Genomic DNA, 19,717 nt, shown 5'->3' on the forward strand with positions numbered 1-19,717 from the left:
CGAAAACATCTTCAATAAATCCAAACTGCCAGTTAAAAATTGAATTAAATCTTAAATATTTTAAGTCTACATACTATGATTAACTCTAAGCCATAGTTTAACACTAACTTTTTAAAAATATTAATTATTTGTGGTTTCTAAATATGTTTTTTTAGCAATTTCTTTGCTTTTAAATGTATTACATTGGTCTTGCATGGTCTTCAGATTTTATTAGAGCTTATATAGGCTACACAAAAATCTATCTAAATTATAAAGTGCTACCAATACTTTTTCTTAACTTCAAAATAAACCACAATTTTTTTAAATAATCCAAAATAACCTCCCAAAGTAAGAAATATCCCAAATCCATGTAAATTCCAATTAACTAAAGTTGTTTTTTAGCTGGAAAACTATTTGATGTAGGATCAAGACCGTTTTTTCGGCAATATCACTTAATTGCCACCCAATGAGCCGTGGCAACTTTACTATGATGTTGCTCCTTGGCAATCTCTTAAAAGATTTGTTTTAAAAACTCACTTGCCATAAAGCGAATCCTCACTGATACCATCGAATTTGGTTTGCCTTCGCGTGTCCTTGTCCTCGGCATCGTCCGCGTCCTTTTCCTATTCCATTGTCCCGCACTATATACCTTGTATATCTGGTATCTTTTTCTGCGCTCTGCGCGTTGTATGCAAACTTTTCAGATAACAGAACTTAAAGGACAGGCACGAGGCGTGTGAAGGCAAGGGGTGAGGGCGAGATGGGATAGGAATGGGGATGGGAGCCAACAGGGGTGAGTGTACCCCAGGAAACGTGGAATGTTACTTAAGTAGGAACGCCCCTGAAGTCGCATCGTGATAATGGAGAAGGTTTCCTCGAGCCAGCGGCTTCTGCTCCTTCTTCGGCTCCTTCTCCATCAGGTTTCCCTCTTGCTCACGCCCTGCCCCTCCCTCGATTCAATAAACCTAATACCCTGCCGGCTGTAGCCCCCCGAAAAGAACCGTTGCCCGCCCCTGGGGCCACAATTTCCGTCCACACTGGGGCATTACACTTTAATGTATACCCTAGAGGAGGGTATAATATATATAACGGAACTAAGATGATAATTTCGACCCCAGAAAGCACTATAATTGCAATTCGCTCAAATCAAGCTACAGTATCTCCAATTAAATTTAAAGATAGATACTAGAAACTATTATACATCCTTAAAAAAAATGTATCTTTCCTTTGAGTCTTTCATTTAAAATCGATTTAAGTTTGATTTAAGTTTGATTTAAGTTTAATTTAGGATGGCAAAAAAATCGATAAGAGACGCAATATAAATCGTAATTTTAATGTTAAAATGGTAATGTTAAAATGTATTTTTCAATATTATCTATACTTTAACATTAAATGGATATTTGTTGAAATTAGTTTATTGTTTATATACCCAATCCATACAATAAGAAAAAGTCAACTAAACAAAATAATCTTTTTTTTTAATATTATACTATATTACAAATAGCAATAAAATCGATATTAAGATTTGCAATATTTGTCGATATTTAAATCGATTTTCTGTTTTATATATTTCCCCATTACAATCACTAGAAAATGTAATAAATTACATAATCTTGTGTTTTAAATATATTTAATTATTTTAACTTTAAAAGTGTAATTTTTTGTATATTAAAAATTTTGATATTAGGACCGATATTTTATTTATGTACATATGTACTTATCAGATTTTTCTTTCTCTCTCCCAATTAGGGAAATAAATCTGGAGCTTATAATTGATCTGATAATGACAGCAAATACATATTTAAAAAAATTAACTATTAGGTGTAGCCTTGCAGTCCATGTTGTGGCTCGCGGAAAGGGTATACCCTACAACGGCTTGCTAGAGTTCAGCCTCCTTTCACTCGCTTTTTCTTACAATCTTTTTAAGCTCGCATCTGACTTCCTCGACTACAACTCTCCTCGCTCCTCGCTCCTCGCTCCTCGCTCCCTGCTTCTGCTCGTCCTTGTTGCGCTTGTATTGCTTACACACTCAGTTACAGTTAAGTTGAGTTTGGTTGAGTTTGTGTATCTGTTACGCGAGTTTCTATTTCTCATTGCCTTGTGTATCTGTTTATGTGCTCTGGTGCGTGTGTGTGCGATGCTTGTGTGTGTGTGTGTGTGTGTGTGTGTGTGTGTGTGTGTTGAGGCAGCGACATTGCCAAAGTTATTTCATAAATTGTTGCCACAGCAGCAAACACGAGCACGCAGAGAGACACTTTTTCCAGAGCGTAGCATCTCTCCTCTCCTCTCCTCTTCTCGTATTTAATTTTTTTTTTCTTTTTGATAAAGCGCTGCTCGAGGGTAAAACATACAAAAAGGTGTGGAGCAGAGTTGGAGAAAGCAGGAAAAAAAGGGAAAGAAGGAAAGAAAGAAAAAAGCAGGGGGCAGGCGTCAGTTGCCTTGTTAAAAAGGCAGAACGAGACATTTTGGCATGCCCATTGTTGATTGAGCGGAGCCAAGGCGGTGAAATGGGGGAGGGGTAACGAGGCCAGGATCAGGACCAAAACCAGGACCAACTGTAAGCAACACGCAAAAGGCGCAACAGGCAGCTGCCGTCCAAGGAAGCGAGAGCAAAAAAAAAAATCTCGCACAAAAGAGGCTCGAAGCCGGGGCCAGCTAAGGGCCAAAGGGGAGATGAGTGATGCGGTGGGTTTGCCTGTGTGTGTGTGTGTGTGTGTGTGTGTGTGTGTGTGTGTGTGTGAGTGTGCTCTCTTATCGTCGCCATCGCAGCTTGTTGCTTTGCCAACTTTTCTGCCTCTTCCATTTTGTGCCTCCGCCTCTTTCGTTTTCTTTTTTTTGTGAAACTTGTGACAGACGTAGACTTGATACACTGCTCAAAAGGCAGCAGAAAGGGGAAAGAAGAATGCAAATAAAAAGAGGGTTCGGCAAAAGACAAAGGAATTTTTGATGGATTGCCCGAATGGATGGTGACACTGACGACTGCCACATGTGGAATGTAATTGCACGAGTATCGGATTAACGCACCACCCATCGAGCGGGTCTCTGTGTTTGTGTGTGTCAAGGTCACACAGCGGCTTTCTTTCTCCCGTCAGCAGCTGTGGCCTTGTCCAACCTCAAACAGCAGAGAGTGCAGTTTCCCATTTACCAACTTTCTTCTCGCCCCAGCTCAGCTGTCCAATAACTGTCAAATTCTGGCTCAAATTAAACGAAAGGCGGTCGAGCATTGGGTCCGGCGGTCGGGCAATTATTATCCTTGCCGGCATTGGTTAAAACTACTGCCAAAGTAATTTTGTATGCAGTTTGTAAAACGCATTAAATATTTAACAAAAGTTTATCTAAGCCACACACAACGAACCACGTTAATACTCAGGCCAAAAAGCCTACAAATTTAAACAGTAACATTAACAGAATTTAATCATAAATATATTATAAACCATATTTTACGGTCAACGAATTTTGTATAAATAAGCTGCTCTCCCCCCTTAAGAAAAACTGAAATTTGGAAGAAGTTTATTAAAAGACTTTTTATTTAAATCTCCGGTTAAAATGCATATTATATTTATAGGCAGAGTAACTAGTCATTAGCCTTAATCGATAGTTAAGTCATAAGTCATTGTTATCCTTAGTTAAGCTTCAGATATTAATGAAACAAAATAGCAGAATCCGTTAGTTTAACTAGCCTAGCCTTTAACTTTAACTGTCACTTAAGCAACTGACACTTTAACTGGACATTGGGAAATGAGTTTTATATCCCAAGAATAGTTGTCTCAAGATATACTTCATAATCTCACTTCACACATAATATATCACAAATGAAAAACCCTAAAATTAGTTTAACTAGTCGTTAACTTTAACTGAGAGTTAGTAGCTGCTTAACTCCTTGCCTGAATTAAATAGGTAGCACCTATTCGAGACTCTCTATCTCTGCCTATTTGTGGTTCTCGGTATTAAAGCACCGACTGTGCTGGACGATTAGGCAGCCTTAACTGGCCGTAAATTGTTTTTGTGCTTCGGTCCATTAGCCGGGTGTCCTGCATGTCCTGTTTGTATGTACTGTGTAATTAGAACGCGACAAAAAATCATTGCAGCAAGCCCAGCCCTCTGACCCTCCCACTACATTCCCCCGAGTGCCTACGTTTTATTTTCTGCGGGTGCACGGCAACGGCGTCTCGATGTCTGCCAGGAAAAGGAAAAGAAACCAGAAGGATATACGGCTTGGGGGACGAAAAGGACGATGTGAGGCAAGCTGAATAGAGCGCGCAACAAGTCGGAATGGAATGGAAATGAGCTGCGGGGTGAAGAAAATGTCCTCAGAAAGGGGCGACGCAGATGGCTTCCAACTGTGTGCTAATGTGCATATAACACACACGTCTCTGTGTGTGTGTGTGTGTGTGTGTGTGTGTGTATGTGTGGGTGTGTTTTATGAGTGTGTGGGTATGTGCGCCTTCGCTTAACGCGTTCCTTTAATGCGGCGGCACCTCATCTAAGAAAAGCAAGGCATGGCGGGGAAGCCAAGGGAAAACATAACAAATGCTTCACTGCAAATGATCTCGTGCGACTGATATATGTAATTTACACCAAGTGTTTTAACTATTTTTATTTATGGAAATCTCTGTCGGAAGCTAACAAGCTAAAAGAAGAGCTTGAAAGCGGAAATTTGGTAAGGTGTTCCAATAAGGAAAAATTTTTAATGGAAACAAACAAATTTTAAAACACTGATCAAAAGGAATTTAAAGACCTATAACAATTTTTTAATGATTATTAAGAATTAATAAATATACATATAAATAAATAAGTAAATAACATTATAATTTAAAAAATAATACAAATTCACAAGCTTGTCAATATGATTCCCAACTAGTTCTAGCATCTTCGGAGTGGTAACCCAGCTGAATGTTGAGGTCGAGTGGTATAGTGTGGTTGTGTGGTAAAGGTTACTCTCTCCCAAAAGAGCTGGTACTTGTTGTGTTTCAGTGTAGCCTATCTATCCTTTGTAGCTTAGTGCTACGGGCTTATTTGTTATTGGTTTTTTTTTTAGCCCATGAAGAGGATGTATTGGCTTTTTTTGCGTGGAAGAGTGTAAGTTTTTGTTTCTTTCTGCAACAAAGAGTGAGAGAGATAAAAAACTAGCAGATATCATCGGAGAGAGTTTGAGATCAGAGAGAAATCAAGGAGATTGAGCAAAGGAGGATCCTAGACAAATGCAAGTACTCCAAAATTTATTTTTTCCCCTCGTTATTTTTTTTAAATACAAATTAGAAACTTAACTTAACAACTTATAAAATCGCCTGTTGATGCTGGGTTATTATTAATATGTTTTAAAATTTTGACTAAAATTATAATAACTTGCAAGGATATAACATCACGCTTGATATCGTACTAAAAATACTATAAACTCTAGTATGTATATGAGAAAAACAGTATCAAAAATTTCGACATTATTTTCAGACTAAATGCCTTGACTTTTTGCCAGATCATACAAATATATGTAGCTTTTTTCAGAAGTCACACGGCTTGTAATTAACATGATTTTATCCCATATACGAAATCGCTGTTATATATATATTTAAAAAGGACACTTTGACCTTTCGATTCCATCGTCAAGTGTATATTGCCCCGCTTGATAGACACGAGACCGCTTTTCGCATAATGTTTTCAGTTGTCTGTTTGAGGCACTTTCCTGGCACACACACACTCCTCGCAACCCTCAATGGCTTTTATTTTATACGCATTTCACCATTTATGTGCAATTTTTATGCGCCACCTGCCAGCGCAGGAGCAAGGATCCAGCATCCAGGATCCAGGCTACCCAACTCGCATGCACAAATAATTGCAACATATTAATAATGTCTGCCGCCCCTCTTTTATGGTTTTCAATTTAATGCGAGCAGTTAATAGTCCAACACACACACACCACGCACAAAGCTGGAGGAAATCGCATGAAATTTAACAAATTTTACTTGGCTCCCCGAGAGAAGACAAAGACATTCCCCCTCACTCCCACTTTGTTTTTGCTGCCAACTTTAATACCAGCTTATTGGCTTTGGGTAGCTGCCATTCCAAAAAAAAAAAAAAAAAAGGCGAAAAGGCGAACAGGAGGCAAAACCAGGACAACTCTTGGCTACAAATTTTGATGAGCTCAGCAATCTGAACGCACACGACGCATGGGGCAAACAAACGAAGGCGGGGAGTCCTCCGAAAAAAGGACTCCTCCCAAAACCCAAAACACGTAGTTGCTGTTCGGCCCGTCGTCTCCCGTCACGTTATACGTAACGTAATGAGATTTTGCGGCAGCTTTGTGCATTGCAGCAACGCTACATGGTCCAGGTTATAGGTACCGTGTTCCATGTTCCGGTTTCCGTAATCCCATAGACCATGTTCCAGGCTAAAGGTTTCCCCTTCTGGCCAGGCGTCAAAGGAAGCCACATTTGTACATATTTCGTTCTCAATTATTTTCAGTTTCCTATTTCAAAGAGTTCAACGTCCTGGCCAATTAATCAGGTTCCTTCAATGCGTGTGAAGATTTTACTGATTTAATGGGTATACTTTTGGGTGCTAAAAAATATAGGTTTTAAACCAAAATATTTAAAAAAGAGTTTTTAAATACCTGAAAAAGGTTTAGTGGTCCGGCTTGTATGGGGAGAGCGGCCAAAAATACTTCTAGTTGAGGTAGGGACTTGAAACTTTGCACAAAATTTTTTTATATTTATCCTAAAATAATATGTAAAAATCAGCCAGATCGGGCAACTATATCATATAGCTGCCATATGAACAATCGGTCTGATATTCAGTTTTTATATGAAAAACTATTGTTTTTTATTTTGATGCAACAATACTTTGGAAAGTGAACAGTGAACAGTGAAATCTTGAAGTTTTCTTTGGTCCGCAATAAAAGGATCAGAACTTAAAAGTAATCTGTTCAATAAATCGGTATTCGTCAGGACAATTGACATTTTCCGCGTATGGATTAGCCTAAATAATTTAACGTCTTTATTTTTTGCCTCAGCAGCTTCCTCAGAAAGCTATCCAATTGAGACTAAACCATTTTTAATTATGGCAGGACCATGTAATAATACTTTATAATACTTTTTTTCAAATTGAGGTTAGGTTACCTTTTTGTATTTTGTAAGCCGCACGGCACCTTACGGCACTTGAACTAAACTTTCTTATATTCTTAAAATGCTTAAGAATATTATACAAAAAGATTTGTGAATGCCAATGAGTGCCATCACAACTAAAACTCAATCCAAACACAGAAAAGACAAACTAAGAACGTTCACAATTATGTACTAAAACGGCAATGATTTACACAAAACACAACAAAGACTACATATACTTTTTATTGTAAAAAGAAAGTTAATACCTTTCTTTAAAATATTAATCACTACCATGGCACAAACACTTGTTTTAAATATTTTTAAAAATTTTTTTGCGGAGAGCTTCCCTTGCATGTTGCTTACGCTGCAATACACAATGAATATCATGCTATCTTTTCGATGCTATTCTTGAAGCGGACAGACAGAGCAAAACAAAAAGATGAATAAATTCAAATAGCTAGACCAATTATAAATAAGAATTGGTACATTTAAAGTCAAAATTTTGACTTTGGTTTTTTTATTTTTGGCCTACGGGCTGGACCACTGTGCTTAGTTTCAAAAAACCTAAGTTTATACCGGCTTTTGTTTCTAAAATGATAGCATACTTTTAGACACATTTTTAAAAGGGATTTCAAGTCCCTGTATTTTTTCGTATAAATTATATTTTTAAAACCAGGTTTTATTTCACATCAAACTTTAATTATTTAAATATATCTTTAACCTTCCACCTTAAGCTGAATAAATACTTTTATGACATCCACGAAAATATTTAAAATTCCCAAAATGCTAAGCCTGGTTAAATAAAAAGAAATTATCATGCCATATAACCGAAACGTTCGTCTGGTTTACAGGGTCCGGTTCCTAACCCCAATTAAGTCGTTCCATTTTTTGTTTATCTCTTCGCATTATTTTTCATCATCACACGCTTACACATCCGCATGACATGACAATTACCGGCCAAATTCGGGGCCACAACAATTAAGAGGACTCCTCTTCAACCTCTGAAGGCCGCTGCCATCCTTCTCAGTAGTGTGGAAACTGCCATTCCATTTCCATTTCCATTTGTCCGCCATTATAAATGCCGGGAAATTTACTTAACGCTAATGCGCTCAGCGACCAAAGTTAAAGCCTAATTACGTTAAAGCCAAAAGACGTTAACTAAGACAGCCCAGTCCAGACAGCAAAAGATGGAGAGCGAGTGAGAGAGAACGCCAACAGAATCCTTGGCCACCTTTCTTTAGCCAGACAGGACACCTTGTCCAACTGCGCAGACCACAGACAGACGGTTCACACCCGGCCACAGAGGTGACTGCGACTGGGCCAGGGATTGGGGCTTCCAGGGGCGGCTGTGGCAAGTCCATAAATATCTATCTGTCGGCAAATCTTGGTCCAACTACAGCTTGCCCAGCCAGCGAGGCAGCAGAACGCATCTGTTTATACCTTGCCATTGCTGTCTTCAGTCCTTGCTACCCTGTAATCCTCTAAGAGAAAGCATAATCGTTCCAGAAAGGCAATTAATATCTACAGGAAACAAGGATAAATCGAAGCCAAAGCAAGTATCTACAGATATTTAGGAGGTTTTTATATATATCTAATATACATATATATATATAATATATTTAATATATGGATTCCAATTTCACGCTTATCTGGGCAAAAGGGTAAGTCAGCCCTGACAAGTGACGATGGAGGTCGGTTACTGCTTTGCAAACATTTCAAACGATAAATGCTTCAAGTGGCTTTTGGTGTGCTGAAACCGAGTCTGTCATCTCTCCAAGGATTTTCATATATATGTATGTATATAGGAATCTCAGATCAAGTATTACCAGTATCAGGAAACTAGGGTATTTCACTGAAAGGGGACAACTTGCCTTGGGCATACCAAGGATCTTAACAATTCATAGCACACTTTTCGTTGCTTTCATTCTTCCAATTCTCCAACAATTCATGGCATACTCTCAGTTGTTTTCAATTCCTTAGATAGTTCAAGTTCGCAGTTGGAATCTGGCTACGCATCGAAATGATACGCCTTCAAGGGTATTCAAGACACATCTTCCTTGTCTTTCGATTCCGTGGCCTTCCTCTTCAGTTTGGTTGTTGTTTCGTCTGTTGTTGTTTGGCATTGTTTGCATTAGTTGGTGGTAGTGGTGGTCCATGCTATAAGTGTTGGTGTTGCTGTTGGTGTTGCTGTTGGTGTTGATGTTGGTGTTGCTAGTGCTTTGCTGGCTGCTGTCGCCTTGGCATTGTTCTTGGATTGGCATTGTCATTGTCATCTGGGCGGCGTCCTTGTTGGTCCTGCACGTTAATTGTTTCACGTTCGGATTGTCCTCAACTCGGATTGGATTGGTTTGGATTGTCAGGATGCGGCTAAGGCTAAGCCCGAGGCGGGTAGCAGGAGTGGGGGACTAGGAACTCTATTAGTTTTAATTAAACAGCTGAGCGTCTGAGCCAACTAATTATAGTGAATGCCAGGGACGCCGAGCAAGAAAGGGATACAGCGGCGTCTCCGTCTCTGTCCAGTTTTAATCATTGTAATTAATGTGCGCTTGTTAATAACAATTAAATGCGTTTTTTCTCCGGTTTTCCGTTTTTTTTTTCTTTTTCTTTTTTTTTCTGCTATCTTTTTTTTTTGCGACCGTCTTGGGCTTGAGCCCTGGCTTGGCTTTGGCTTTGTCTCGAGCATTGCCTGGCAACACAATTAAGCATTTAATCAATACAATTAAAGCCTTGGGCTCAAGCGAACATCATTAAAAGAAGGGCAGCCTTGGTGGGTTGTGCGGGGTGGGGAGAGGTTCTACAAAGGCAAACGGTCATATAAAAATAAACATAAAACAAAGCAACAATTCGAGCAACCCAAAAGCAGAAAAACGCAACAGTCCAATGAATGGCAGCAAGAAAAAGACTCGCTAAAGTTTGCAGAAACCGTAAGGATACGACTTTAAAATACCCCGGAGTTTTTGAAAGAAAAAAGATTTAGAAGCTCACTTTTCTGGAGTTTTTAAAACATCAAAAATTTTAGAAAAATAATTTTTAAACCTATAAAAGAATTAAATCTTAAAAAGACTAGGAGGCTGCCGTAGTGCCAAGCGACCCCGAGAAAAACAAAAAGAAAATTGAAGGGTGAAGAATGGAGAATGGAGAGTGAAGAGCGGAGGGAGATGCGAAAGCTGGATTAAAACTTTTTCTAGGAACCAAATTTAAGCCGCACACAAGGATGCCGCTGGAGCTCTGCCTTTATCTTTTTGCCAACTAAATCCCCAGTGCGCGATGCCTTTTATGACTTGGGGAAAAACAAAGAAAAAAACCAAAAAAAAAAAATGATGGAAATTCGAAGGGAAAGCGGTGGCAGCAGAAAAACAGTGCAAGTTTTTACGCAAATAAACGCACGTATTTTCACAACTTTGCGCCACTTTCATTTTCATTTTCATTTACATCGTCCGCGGTCCGCCCTTTTTTTTTCTTTTTGTTTTGTGTCTTTGTACCTTTTTTCCTCTTGCCTGGCTTGTCTCGGAAAATGCCGAAAATTCGCCGCTAATGGAAAATAGTAATTACAATAATTTGCCCGCTCGCCGCCGTTGCCTTTTTGCATTATTTATGCCATAGCTGCAGGTGGTGAAAATAATAACCAGCATTAAGCCGTCAAGTTGGGGGCTATCTGTTGCTTTCCACCTTTCATGCTTATATAAGGTATATAAAGTATATATATATATATACGTGTGCTTGGTGTGCGTGAGGAAATTAATAATAAATCAAAATTAAATGTTTGCTTACTTGACACTTTAGCTTCCACTCCGAGGTCCTGGGACGTCCTCCTTTGGATTTTCTTGGACGTGTGTCCGCCTCTGTTTTATTGGTTTCTGCTGAGTTTTACGTTTTATTTATTTTATTTTTCTTTTTTTTTGCACCGGAAAAAAAAGAACGACAAAAAAATTAATACCGCCGATCGAATCGGGAAAAGTCTACACGCGTTTATTGTTTATTGAAAATTTCCATTATTCAAACTCATAAATGTAAAGCAAAATAAACTCGATAAATTAATCTTGCAATTATTTATTTCTGTTATTCTGCAAACAAGTGCGGCTGCTGCTGAAAGGCTGGCATTAAGATGTCCCAAACTCGATTATATAGCCGCTGTTCCTGGCCATTGACCAACAATGGTATCAATCAGGATCAGGGGGGGGGGGTCTATATATATCAGAGCTTGCAAATACAGCTGCGGCAAAAAAAATAGCACTATGACATATATTTTTCTTCATTGATTATTTGTTTTATAACTATTCATATATTTAACTTGTTTAAGGCTTTTATTTTTACTTTAGGCTCTAATTTATCGAAATACACTGCAAGTGTCGTCGATAATAACATGAAATTGAAATATTTACATTATGAATGTGAACGTTGAACATTTTAGGCGGCAACAAAAATAGCACTATTTCAAAAATAACTTAAGAAAACGAAAAAAAACGAAAAAAAATACGGGAAGTTCTGGAATATTTGTATTCATTTGTATTCCTTATCGATATAGTGTATTAATATTTCGTTGTAAAAGCTTTGGCAGCAATGACAGCAGCACAACGTCTCGGCATAGAATTGACCAAGTTTTGACACCTTTCCCGTGGAATACTGCTCCATGATTCTTGAATGGTGGCCCAGAGCTCCTGATTAATCCTTGGTTTTGCATTGGAAACATATTTTTTTACATCAGACCAAAGATTCTCTATCGGGTTTAAGTCTGGAGACTGAGCAGGCCAATCCATTAGGTGAAGGGATCTGTCTTGAAACCACTTAGGAGCTTTCTTGCTGCTATGTTTAGGGTCGTTATCCTGTTGGAAGACCCACAACAACGGTATTTCGTATTCTGCATAAGACAGCATCACTGTTAGCAAAATATCGCAATAGACATGTTGATCCATAATACCTTTTATCCAATGTATTGGACCCACTCCGTAATAAGAAAAGCATGCCCAAACATCCTATGGTCGGATGAAAGCAAAATCGTGCTATTTGGAGGAAGAGGATCTCGATCCTATGTACGGCGACCCCCCAATTCGGAATACCGCCCAAGTTTCACCTGCAAGACCATAAAACACGGTGGAACGAGTATCATGGTTTGGGCATGCTTTTCTTATTACGGAGTGGGTCCAATACATTGGATAAAAGGTATTATGGATCAACATGTCTATTGCGATATTTTGCTAACAGTGATGCTGTCTTATGCAGAATACGAAATACCGTTGTTGTGGGTCTTCCAACAGGATAACGACCCTAAACATACCAGCAAGAAAGCTCCTAAGTGGTTTCAAGACAGATCCCTTCACCTAATGGATTGGCCTGCTCAGTCTCCAGACTTAAACCCGATAGAGAATCTTTGGTCTGATGTAAAAAAATATGTTTCCAATGCAAAACCAAGGATTAATCAGGAGCTCTGGGCCACCATTCAAGAATTATGGAGCAGTATTCCACGGGAAAGGTGTCAAAACTTGGTCAATTCTATGCCGAGACGTTGTGCTGCTGTCATTGCTGCCAAAGCTTTTACAACGAAATATTAATACACTATATCGATAAGGAATACAAATGAATACAAATATTCCAGAACTTCCCGTATTTTTTTTCGTTTTTTTTCGTTTTCTTAAGTTATTTTTGAAATAGTGCTATTTTTGTTGCCGCCTAAAATGTTCAACGTTCACATTCTTAATGTAAATATTTCAATTTCATGTTATTATCGACGACACTTGCAGTGTATTTCGATAAATTAGAGCCTAAAGTAAAAATAAAAGCCTTAAACAAGTTAAATATATGAATAGTTATAAAACAATTAATCAATAATGAAAAATATATGTCATGGTGCTATTTTTTTTGCCGCAACTGTAACTGTTGACGGGGTTTTTCCTGTGCTCTCGTTGCGAGTAAAACCGAAAAAGATCATACTCTCTCGCTCTCGTTCAGAGCAAGGGAGTTTTGCTGTCTTCATTTCGGTTTTTTGTTGAACGCTTTTCGTTGAGCTCTTTTTGCTTCGGCCTTTCAATGAGCCGTGCGTAAAGAGCGGGACGAGAAACGTTCGCACACAGAGAGCCAGCAAAAGACCAAGGGACCGAACAGCTCAGCGCGAACGGTCTTCACCTTTGTTTGTTTTTTTTTTTATTTATTTATTTTTGTGAACAAGTGTCCATATAACAAAATGCTATTAAAAAGAATAGAAAAGTTTTAGACAATTTTGTTTTTAAATCGCAACTAAACGTTTAAGGATTTGCTTGCCTATGCGTGTGAATGTATTCCAATACATACGCAAAAGACTTTTGTTCACTGACCACGGTTCATGGGACAACCAAAACAAAACAGAATAGAAAAAAACGAGTTTGCTCTGAACGCGCGCGAGCTGATTCCAAGAACTCATGAACGGGTGCTCTCTGAGTCTTTTCGTAAAGAGTGAGAGAGAGACAGATATATGCAGACAACTAGAAACGGTCGACAGTTTTTTGCAAGCTCTGATATATATACATATATATATTCTTTTCAATTAACGGAGGCGAGAACAACAACCGAACTGAATTGGCAAATCGAATTTATGATTTAACAGGACTTTGTTTTCTTTTTATGTTTTGCCAAAAAAAAAAAACAGATAAATAAATAAATAAAGCAAAGTAACAAACATGACTTTTACACTCTTTTAATACGCAACATAAAAAAAAAGGCAACAACTTTTAGCAGCATTTTAACGCTCACTTTTATGAAGAAAAACAGAGACAACAAACAAACAAACAAATTGCCTAAATGCTTTTTGCATTTATTTTTTATTGCGTAAAATAAGACTTTCGATTTACCGTTAAATGTTGGCTTTCGTTCGATGATTTTGATTTAATCGATTTACTCGATTTGTTTGATTTCTTCGCTTTGTTATAATTTTTTCGATTGACTTGCAATTATTTATCGAAAACGTAGTTTATCGGTTTCTCGGTGTTTTAATTTTGAAAAAAAAGGCCGACGGATTAGCTCTAGATGGTTGATGCTGATAATCGTGATGCTCGGTGGTCACTGGTTGTTAGAGCCGAGCTCAACTTGTTGTCGCGTTGCTGCCCAAAGAGCAGTGAATCCTGGCTCGCAGAGGCTATGGACGAGGACTCAACTCCACTCAACACAACTCGACTCGATCCGAGGATGTGCGGCCAGCAGCGACGACGATGAGCACAGGAATGAATGCGAGTCTCGGTGCCGAACAGCAGCAGCAACAGCCGACAGGACACGAGCACGACGAGTTCCCCGCAGGACATCGTCTCGAGCTCGGCAGCAGGATAACGGCAAGCAAGAAGGTGGTCCTGGCGGCAGGAACGCTGCAGCCTCATCAACGCTCTGGTGGTGTGCGTGTTAAGTGTGTGCGTGTGTGTATCCGCCAGCAGCGGCAGACGCAGCAACAGCAGCAGCAGCAACAGCGTCCGACGGCCACACTGTAAATAATTAAATGGATATTTTTATTTGTAATAATTACAATTTAATTAAATAAATTTGTTTTCAATTTAAATTACAAGCAGTGCTTACATAAGTTTATAAACATTTATAATATATGTAATATGTAATATATGTAAAAATTAAGACAAATTTATAAAAATAAATTATAATTAAAATCGCCTTGCAATCATTTTGTACAGAAAATATCTATATATCGTTAGTGTATCGATATTTTCATAAAAATCTTTATTTTTAAGTGACAACAAATGAGCAATAATTGATACTATGTTAGATTTTATCGCTAAAAATAAAAGAATTTTAAGTTATAGTTATGCACCTGCAGGGTATTAAAATATTACTTAGAAGTTTGGCAATCCAGTTAAGGAGTCATATCCTGTTTTATACATAATTTTTTCAAAATGTTATTAGGTGTTAACTGTTTAAAGTTTAATTTTAAAAGTACTTATTTGTTAACCTAATAATAAATTAAAATAAAATATATCTACTATATCCTTGTACATAAATCAAAATTTAATTAATAATCGTCGTAAACATTAAACCAGTAAAACAGGCTATTAAGAAGTTTTCAGTTGAAATGAAAGAAAAAACAGAAAATAAATACTTCGGGAAACCGAAATTAGTGTACCTTTACATTTTGCCATGGGGATAACAGCAATCAATTCGGAAAGCTTTTCTGAGCTAGTTTTCCCAGGTTAACAAATCATTATACTACATTTTAAATTCAAGAAATCGTAATATTTTAAAATTTCGTAAAATTTTAGCGAATGGACCCCCTAGAAAATTAAAAAATATTGACAGACAAATTTTTTCTTTCGGCCCCGACTAAAAAGGTTTGGCTATTGATGCTGGTCGGGAATATACATATATATAATTTAAAGGGTCGGAAATTACTCCTTCACTGCTCTTGCAAGCTTCGGACTAAACTTATATTACCCTTCAACGATATAATAAATCAATTTTTCAAAATCGATTTAAATTCAGCTTATCCATATGAGCTATATCATATCTAAAATTTTAAGTTATTAAATTCCCTTGATCTTGCCAGGTAAAGGCACTCGACTATTTCTCGCCGTGCAGCAGCAACAACAAGTGGAACTTTTCGGCACTCGGCTCGTCCGCCTGCATTCGTTTCTCCGTTCGTTCTCTCTTCACCCCACCCCACCCTCGCACCCCTTCGTCCGTCCAAGCACACACACACACATGTGGGGAGCCGGTGTGTATGTATGCGTATCGTTGCGCCTCGTTATTGGTTTCGGTTTCAGTTTGTTTTTGGGTTTGGGTCCCGTTGCTTTTTCGATTTCGTTTTTGTTTTCGCTTTCGTTTTGCGCTTTCGCCTGCTCTTGTCTTGTCCCCACCCACTCCCTTCTACCCAGCGACCAGTCGGCACTTGTTGTCTCTCTCTGTACGGGCGCGTTTTTTTTTTTTTTTTTGGTTTGCTAAGCTTCCGCTGGGAGGCGCCACCAATTAAAAATTTTTTCACAAATTTAACAAACACAAAATAAATCTCAAAAACTTACGGACTTCGGGAAAAGCCAGACGAGGCGACCCGTCCAGCACTTAAATAAAGTTGAGGCCAACCCCCCCCCAAAAAATAACCAACACACTCGCACACTCTTGCACACGCACACATGCTGGGGGGTGCCGGAGATTTTCATTAAGCAGATTTTGGCCTTTTTCGCTGTGGGTCAACAAAGTTTTTCCCACTTTTGTTTTTCTTCTCTATTTTCCCTGACGAGCCAGCGATGGCAAAGTTCCATAGCAAATTCAATTACTCAACAGGCGAAGTATATATTATTTGGAACTTAGAACCGTTCAGGATCAGGGATCGAATGTATTCTTATATTATGGAATTCTAAAATATTGAACGTGAATACGTGAATTCTTCAATATTTATAAATTAAAAACAAATATTTAACATAAATTCTGGAATTTGTGAACTTTTGATTACCTGAATTCTTGAATGCATGAATTCTTATCCTTGAATATTTTAAATAAATTTTGGGTGATTTTTATATAGTTTTCTTAAACTATTGAACTCTAAAATATTGAACATGAAAACGTGAATTCTTAAATATTTATCAATTTTAAAAATATTAAACATAAATTCTTGAATTGGTGAATTTCTGATTACGTGAATTCATGAATAGGTGAATTATTGAATGCATGAATTCTTATCTTTGAATATTTTACATAGATTTTGGAATTAATAATTTTTTAAATATATTAATTCTTAAATTATTGAGTTCTTAAATATTCATAAATTTTTAAAATATTGAATATAAATTGGTGGTTTCTTGATTTCTTGAATTCTTGAATGCATGTATTTTTATCCTTGAATAATTTACATTTTAGAATTCATGATTTCTTAAATATTTTTTGTTTATGTATTTATTTTGACAATAAAAATATAAATTATGAAATCATTAATACTTGAATTTATTTTATTTATTATGAATATTGAACATGAATTCATGAATACTTCAACTGTAAATGTTAGATAGTCATTTAACATATCATAATCATAGAGATGCCAGATTTGCAAAAAAGTTTAGTTAGCTGTTTATTAATAAACAAATAAATTGAAAAGTAGAGAGCCAAACTCGGAGACTTTCCGTTAGGAGCTCCTCTCGCCCAAAAGCCCTCTCAAGATCTACGAAAATAGATTATTATATAGTTTCTCTGATCTGAAAAAAAACACAAACATCCAAAAGTTTGCGCTCTCAGTAGACAAACGCTACCATAATGGATCTGTTGTTCCTCAGCCGGCGTATTTTCCTGGGCGATGGCAGTCCTGACGATGTCCTGATCCATGGCGGAATTATTGTGGATACCGAGGGCATCATACGGCGTGGTGCGTATCCTTTTTTCTTTTACTGTTTTGAAAAACAAGAAAAATATATAGTTTTTCACCAGTGCTGCGGTCGCCGCAGGAGGTCAACACCTATCTATACAACACGGAGTCAGAGGCGGTGTACGACTTTGGAGACTTGGTCCTAATGCCGGGCCTTATCGATCCCAATGTCCATATTAACGAGCCGGGACGAAAGGATTGGGAGGGATTTGTGTCGGCCACCAAGGCGGCGGCCGCCGGTGGCTTCACTACCATCATTGACAGACCCACCAATGCCAGCCCCCCCACTGTGAGCGTGACAGGTCTCAAGGCCAAGACGACAACGGCCCGGGGTAAGATCTATGTGGATGTGGGTTTCTGGGGCGGCCTTATACCCAGCAATGGCGATCAATTGTTGCCCCTATTGGCCGCCGGTGTTATGGGTCTACAGTGCACACTGTATGGCTCAGCGGCGCCCGTCTCTGAGGAATTTCCCGCCGTTAACGAGGCCCAACTGGAGGAAGCTCTTCTTCGATTGGCCGAGGAACAGGATGAGGGAGAAGCGGTAATAGCGGTAAGGTTTTATTTACTATATAAAACAAGATCGAAAATATATTATATTTTATTTTTCAGGTGCACGCTGAGTTACCGCCTCCCATGGAGATCCAACCAGCAGAGGATGCATCTCCTCGGGAGTACACCACCTTCTTGGCCACCCGGCCTCATGCCATGGAGGTCACAGCTCTGCAGTTGCTCTGCCGCCTGGCCAGACGACACCCGAAGCGGCGCATTCATGTCCTCAACCTGAGCAGCGCCATGTGTCTGCCGCTGGAGGAGGAGTGCCGCCAGCAGGGCGGCCAGCTGACAATGGAGACGTGTCCGCACTATCTGGCTTTGGCCGCCGAGGAAGTACCCGAGTGCGGAACGGAGTTCAAAACATGGCCACCAGTTCGAGAGCAAGACAATCAAGAGCGGCTGTGGGCGGCATTGAGAATGGGCGGAGCTATCCGGATGATTGGCAGCGATCATTCACCGGCAACGCCTGGTGCACGGGCCCTAACCTGTGGCCGGGGGCGTGGTGACTTCCTGAGAGCCTGGCCAGGCATTAATACCCTGCAGCTCAGCCTGCCCGTTGTCTGGACGGCATCCAACCGGAGGGGTAAACAGCTCATTAGTGTATATTAGTTTTTACAAGGAATATCAAGCATACGACTGTGGACGGGGTGTAAAGTGGGAGGGAACGAGTCTTTGTAGGATGTGGTATTCCGGGAACGCAGTCAGGCCATGTAGGATATATCATCCCACTTGATAGGAGTCCTGATTTCCAGTGCATTTCTAGAAGTTGGGGACTATTTTTAACGTATTTTAATTGAAAGCCCACATCCTTTGGACAACAATACGTGTTTGTGGAGTTTTGCGGAACTCAGGACTAGTTATTTGTGACTTAAAAGTGGGCTTCGAGGAAAAGCATCTTAATTTCCTTTGTAAGACTTGACAAACAAAATTATTAGGCTTTTGATTTTACTTTAAATTTAGGGCAGAATGATTAGATATAAAGGTCACAAAGGGGTAAATAGCACTCCGTATGCCTTATTAAATAAAGTGAAAAAAAAAACTTTAAATTTCTTAAATTTTAAACTTTTATTGCATACTTTTAGACACATTTTAAAGAGATTTTAAACACGAAAGTATTATTTTTTAGACTATATCTTAGACCTATATCTTAAGAATTCCAAATCTGTATATTGTATCCTTTTACCTTTCCAGGATCACCGCTAGGCATTGCCGATATCCATCGCCTGATGTGCCTGGAACCCGCTCAGCTTTGCGGCCTGGCCGCCTTCAAAGGACGTATTGCCGAGGGCTACGATGCGGACTTCTGCGTGTGGTGCCCGGAGGAAGAGTTCACTGCCGGTCCAGAGCAGCTTTTTACCGCCACCAAGGCCACACCGTATGCGGGCCGCCGGCTGAGGGGCGTTGTCCATGCGACGGTGGTCCGTGGGCTGCATGTCTATCAGCAGTTCGAGGGCTTTGGCCAGCCGCTGGGCAAGGTGCTGCTCCGGAAGAGCAGCCGCAAGCTGGTCAAGTTCGTGCGCATGTGAGGGTAAACTTTGTTAATTAAAATCATTAAGAGATTTTGGGGCTGTGCTCGTTGATATTCCGTTTCGATACCTCAATCAAGGGTGAGTTCACTTAAACTATGAGTTTGTCAAATGATTTTGTCTTTAAATAAAAGCTTATACGAAAGTAAATTAAATATATAACTTAAAGATCATTTTCTTAGATTTATGATTGTGAAAAGCTCTGATTAAGTCTTTATCTTTTACGTTTTTTTTTGTGCATACTT

At 38.9% G+C, this 19,717-nt stretch overlaps 2 protein-coding genes across 2 annotated transcripts in view; one reads left to right on the top strand and one right to left on the bottom strand.

Annotated features, from left to right (window-relative positions):
* kairos overlaps positions 1 to 10,923 on the bottom strand; it is a 32,379-nt gene extending 21,456 nt beyond the window's left edge. The window contains exon 1 of the mRNA XM_017179149.2: positions 10,848 to 10,923. The gene's annotated coding sequence lies outside the window, so the exon portion shown is untranslated. The remainder of the gene's footprint in view (positions 1 to 10,847) is intronic.
* Positions 10,924 to 17,192: 6,269 nt separating this feature from the next.
* On the top strand, positions 17,193 to 19,547 carry LOC108083380 (allantoinase). Its single transcript, XM_017179127.3, has 4 exons — positions 17,193 to 17,391; positions 17,454 to 17,944; positions 18,004 to 18,529; positions 19,138 to 19,547. The coding sequence occupies exons 1-4, from the start codon at positions 17,283 to 17,285 to the stop codon at positions 19,470 to 19,472; spliced, it is 1,461 nt and encodes a 486-aa protein (XP_017034616.1). The 5' UTR covers positions 17,193 to 17,282; the 3' UTR covers positions 19,473 to 19,547.
* The last annotated feature ends 170 nt before the right edge of the window (positions 19,548 to 19,717 follow it).

The sequence above is a fragment of the Drosophila kikkawai genome, chromosome X (assembly GCF_030179895.1).
Source record: "Drosophila kikkawai strain 14028-0561.14 chromosome X, DkikHiC1v2, whole genome shotgun sequence".
Lineage (NCBI taxonomy): Eukaryota > Metazoa > Arthropoda > Insecta > Diptera > Drosophilidae > Drosophila > Drosophila kikkawai.

Coding starts and splice junctions, on each gene's coding strand:
- LOC108083380 (XM_017179127.3), top strand. CDS start 17,283: ATGGATCTGTTGTTCCTCAGCCGGCGTATTTTCCTGGGCGATGGCAGT. Junction 17,392..17,453: donor CGAGGGCATCATACGGCGTG/GTGCGTATCCTT, acceptor GTTTTTCACCAG/TGCTGCGGTCGCCGCAGGAG. Junction 17,945..18,003: donor AGGGAGAAGCGGTAATAGCG/GTAAGGTTTTAT, acceptor TTTATTTTTCAG/GTGCACGCTGAGTTACCGCC.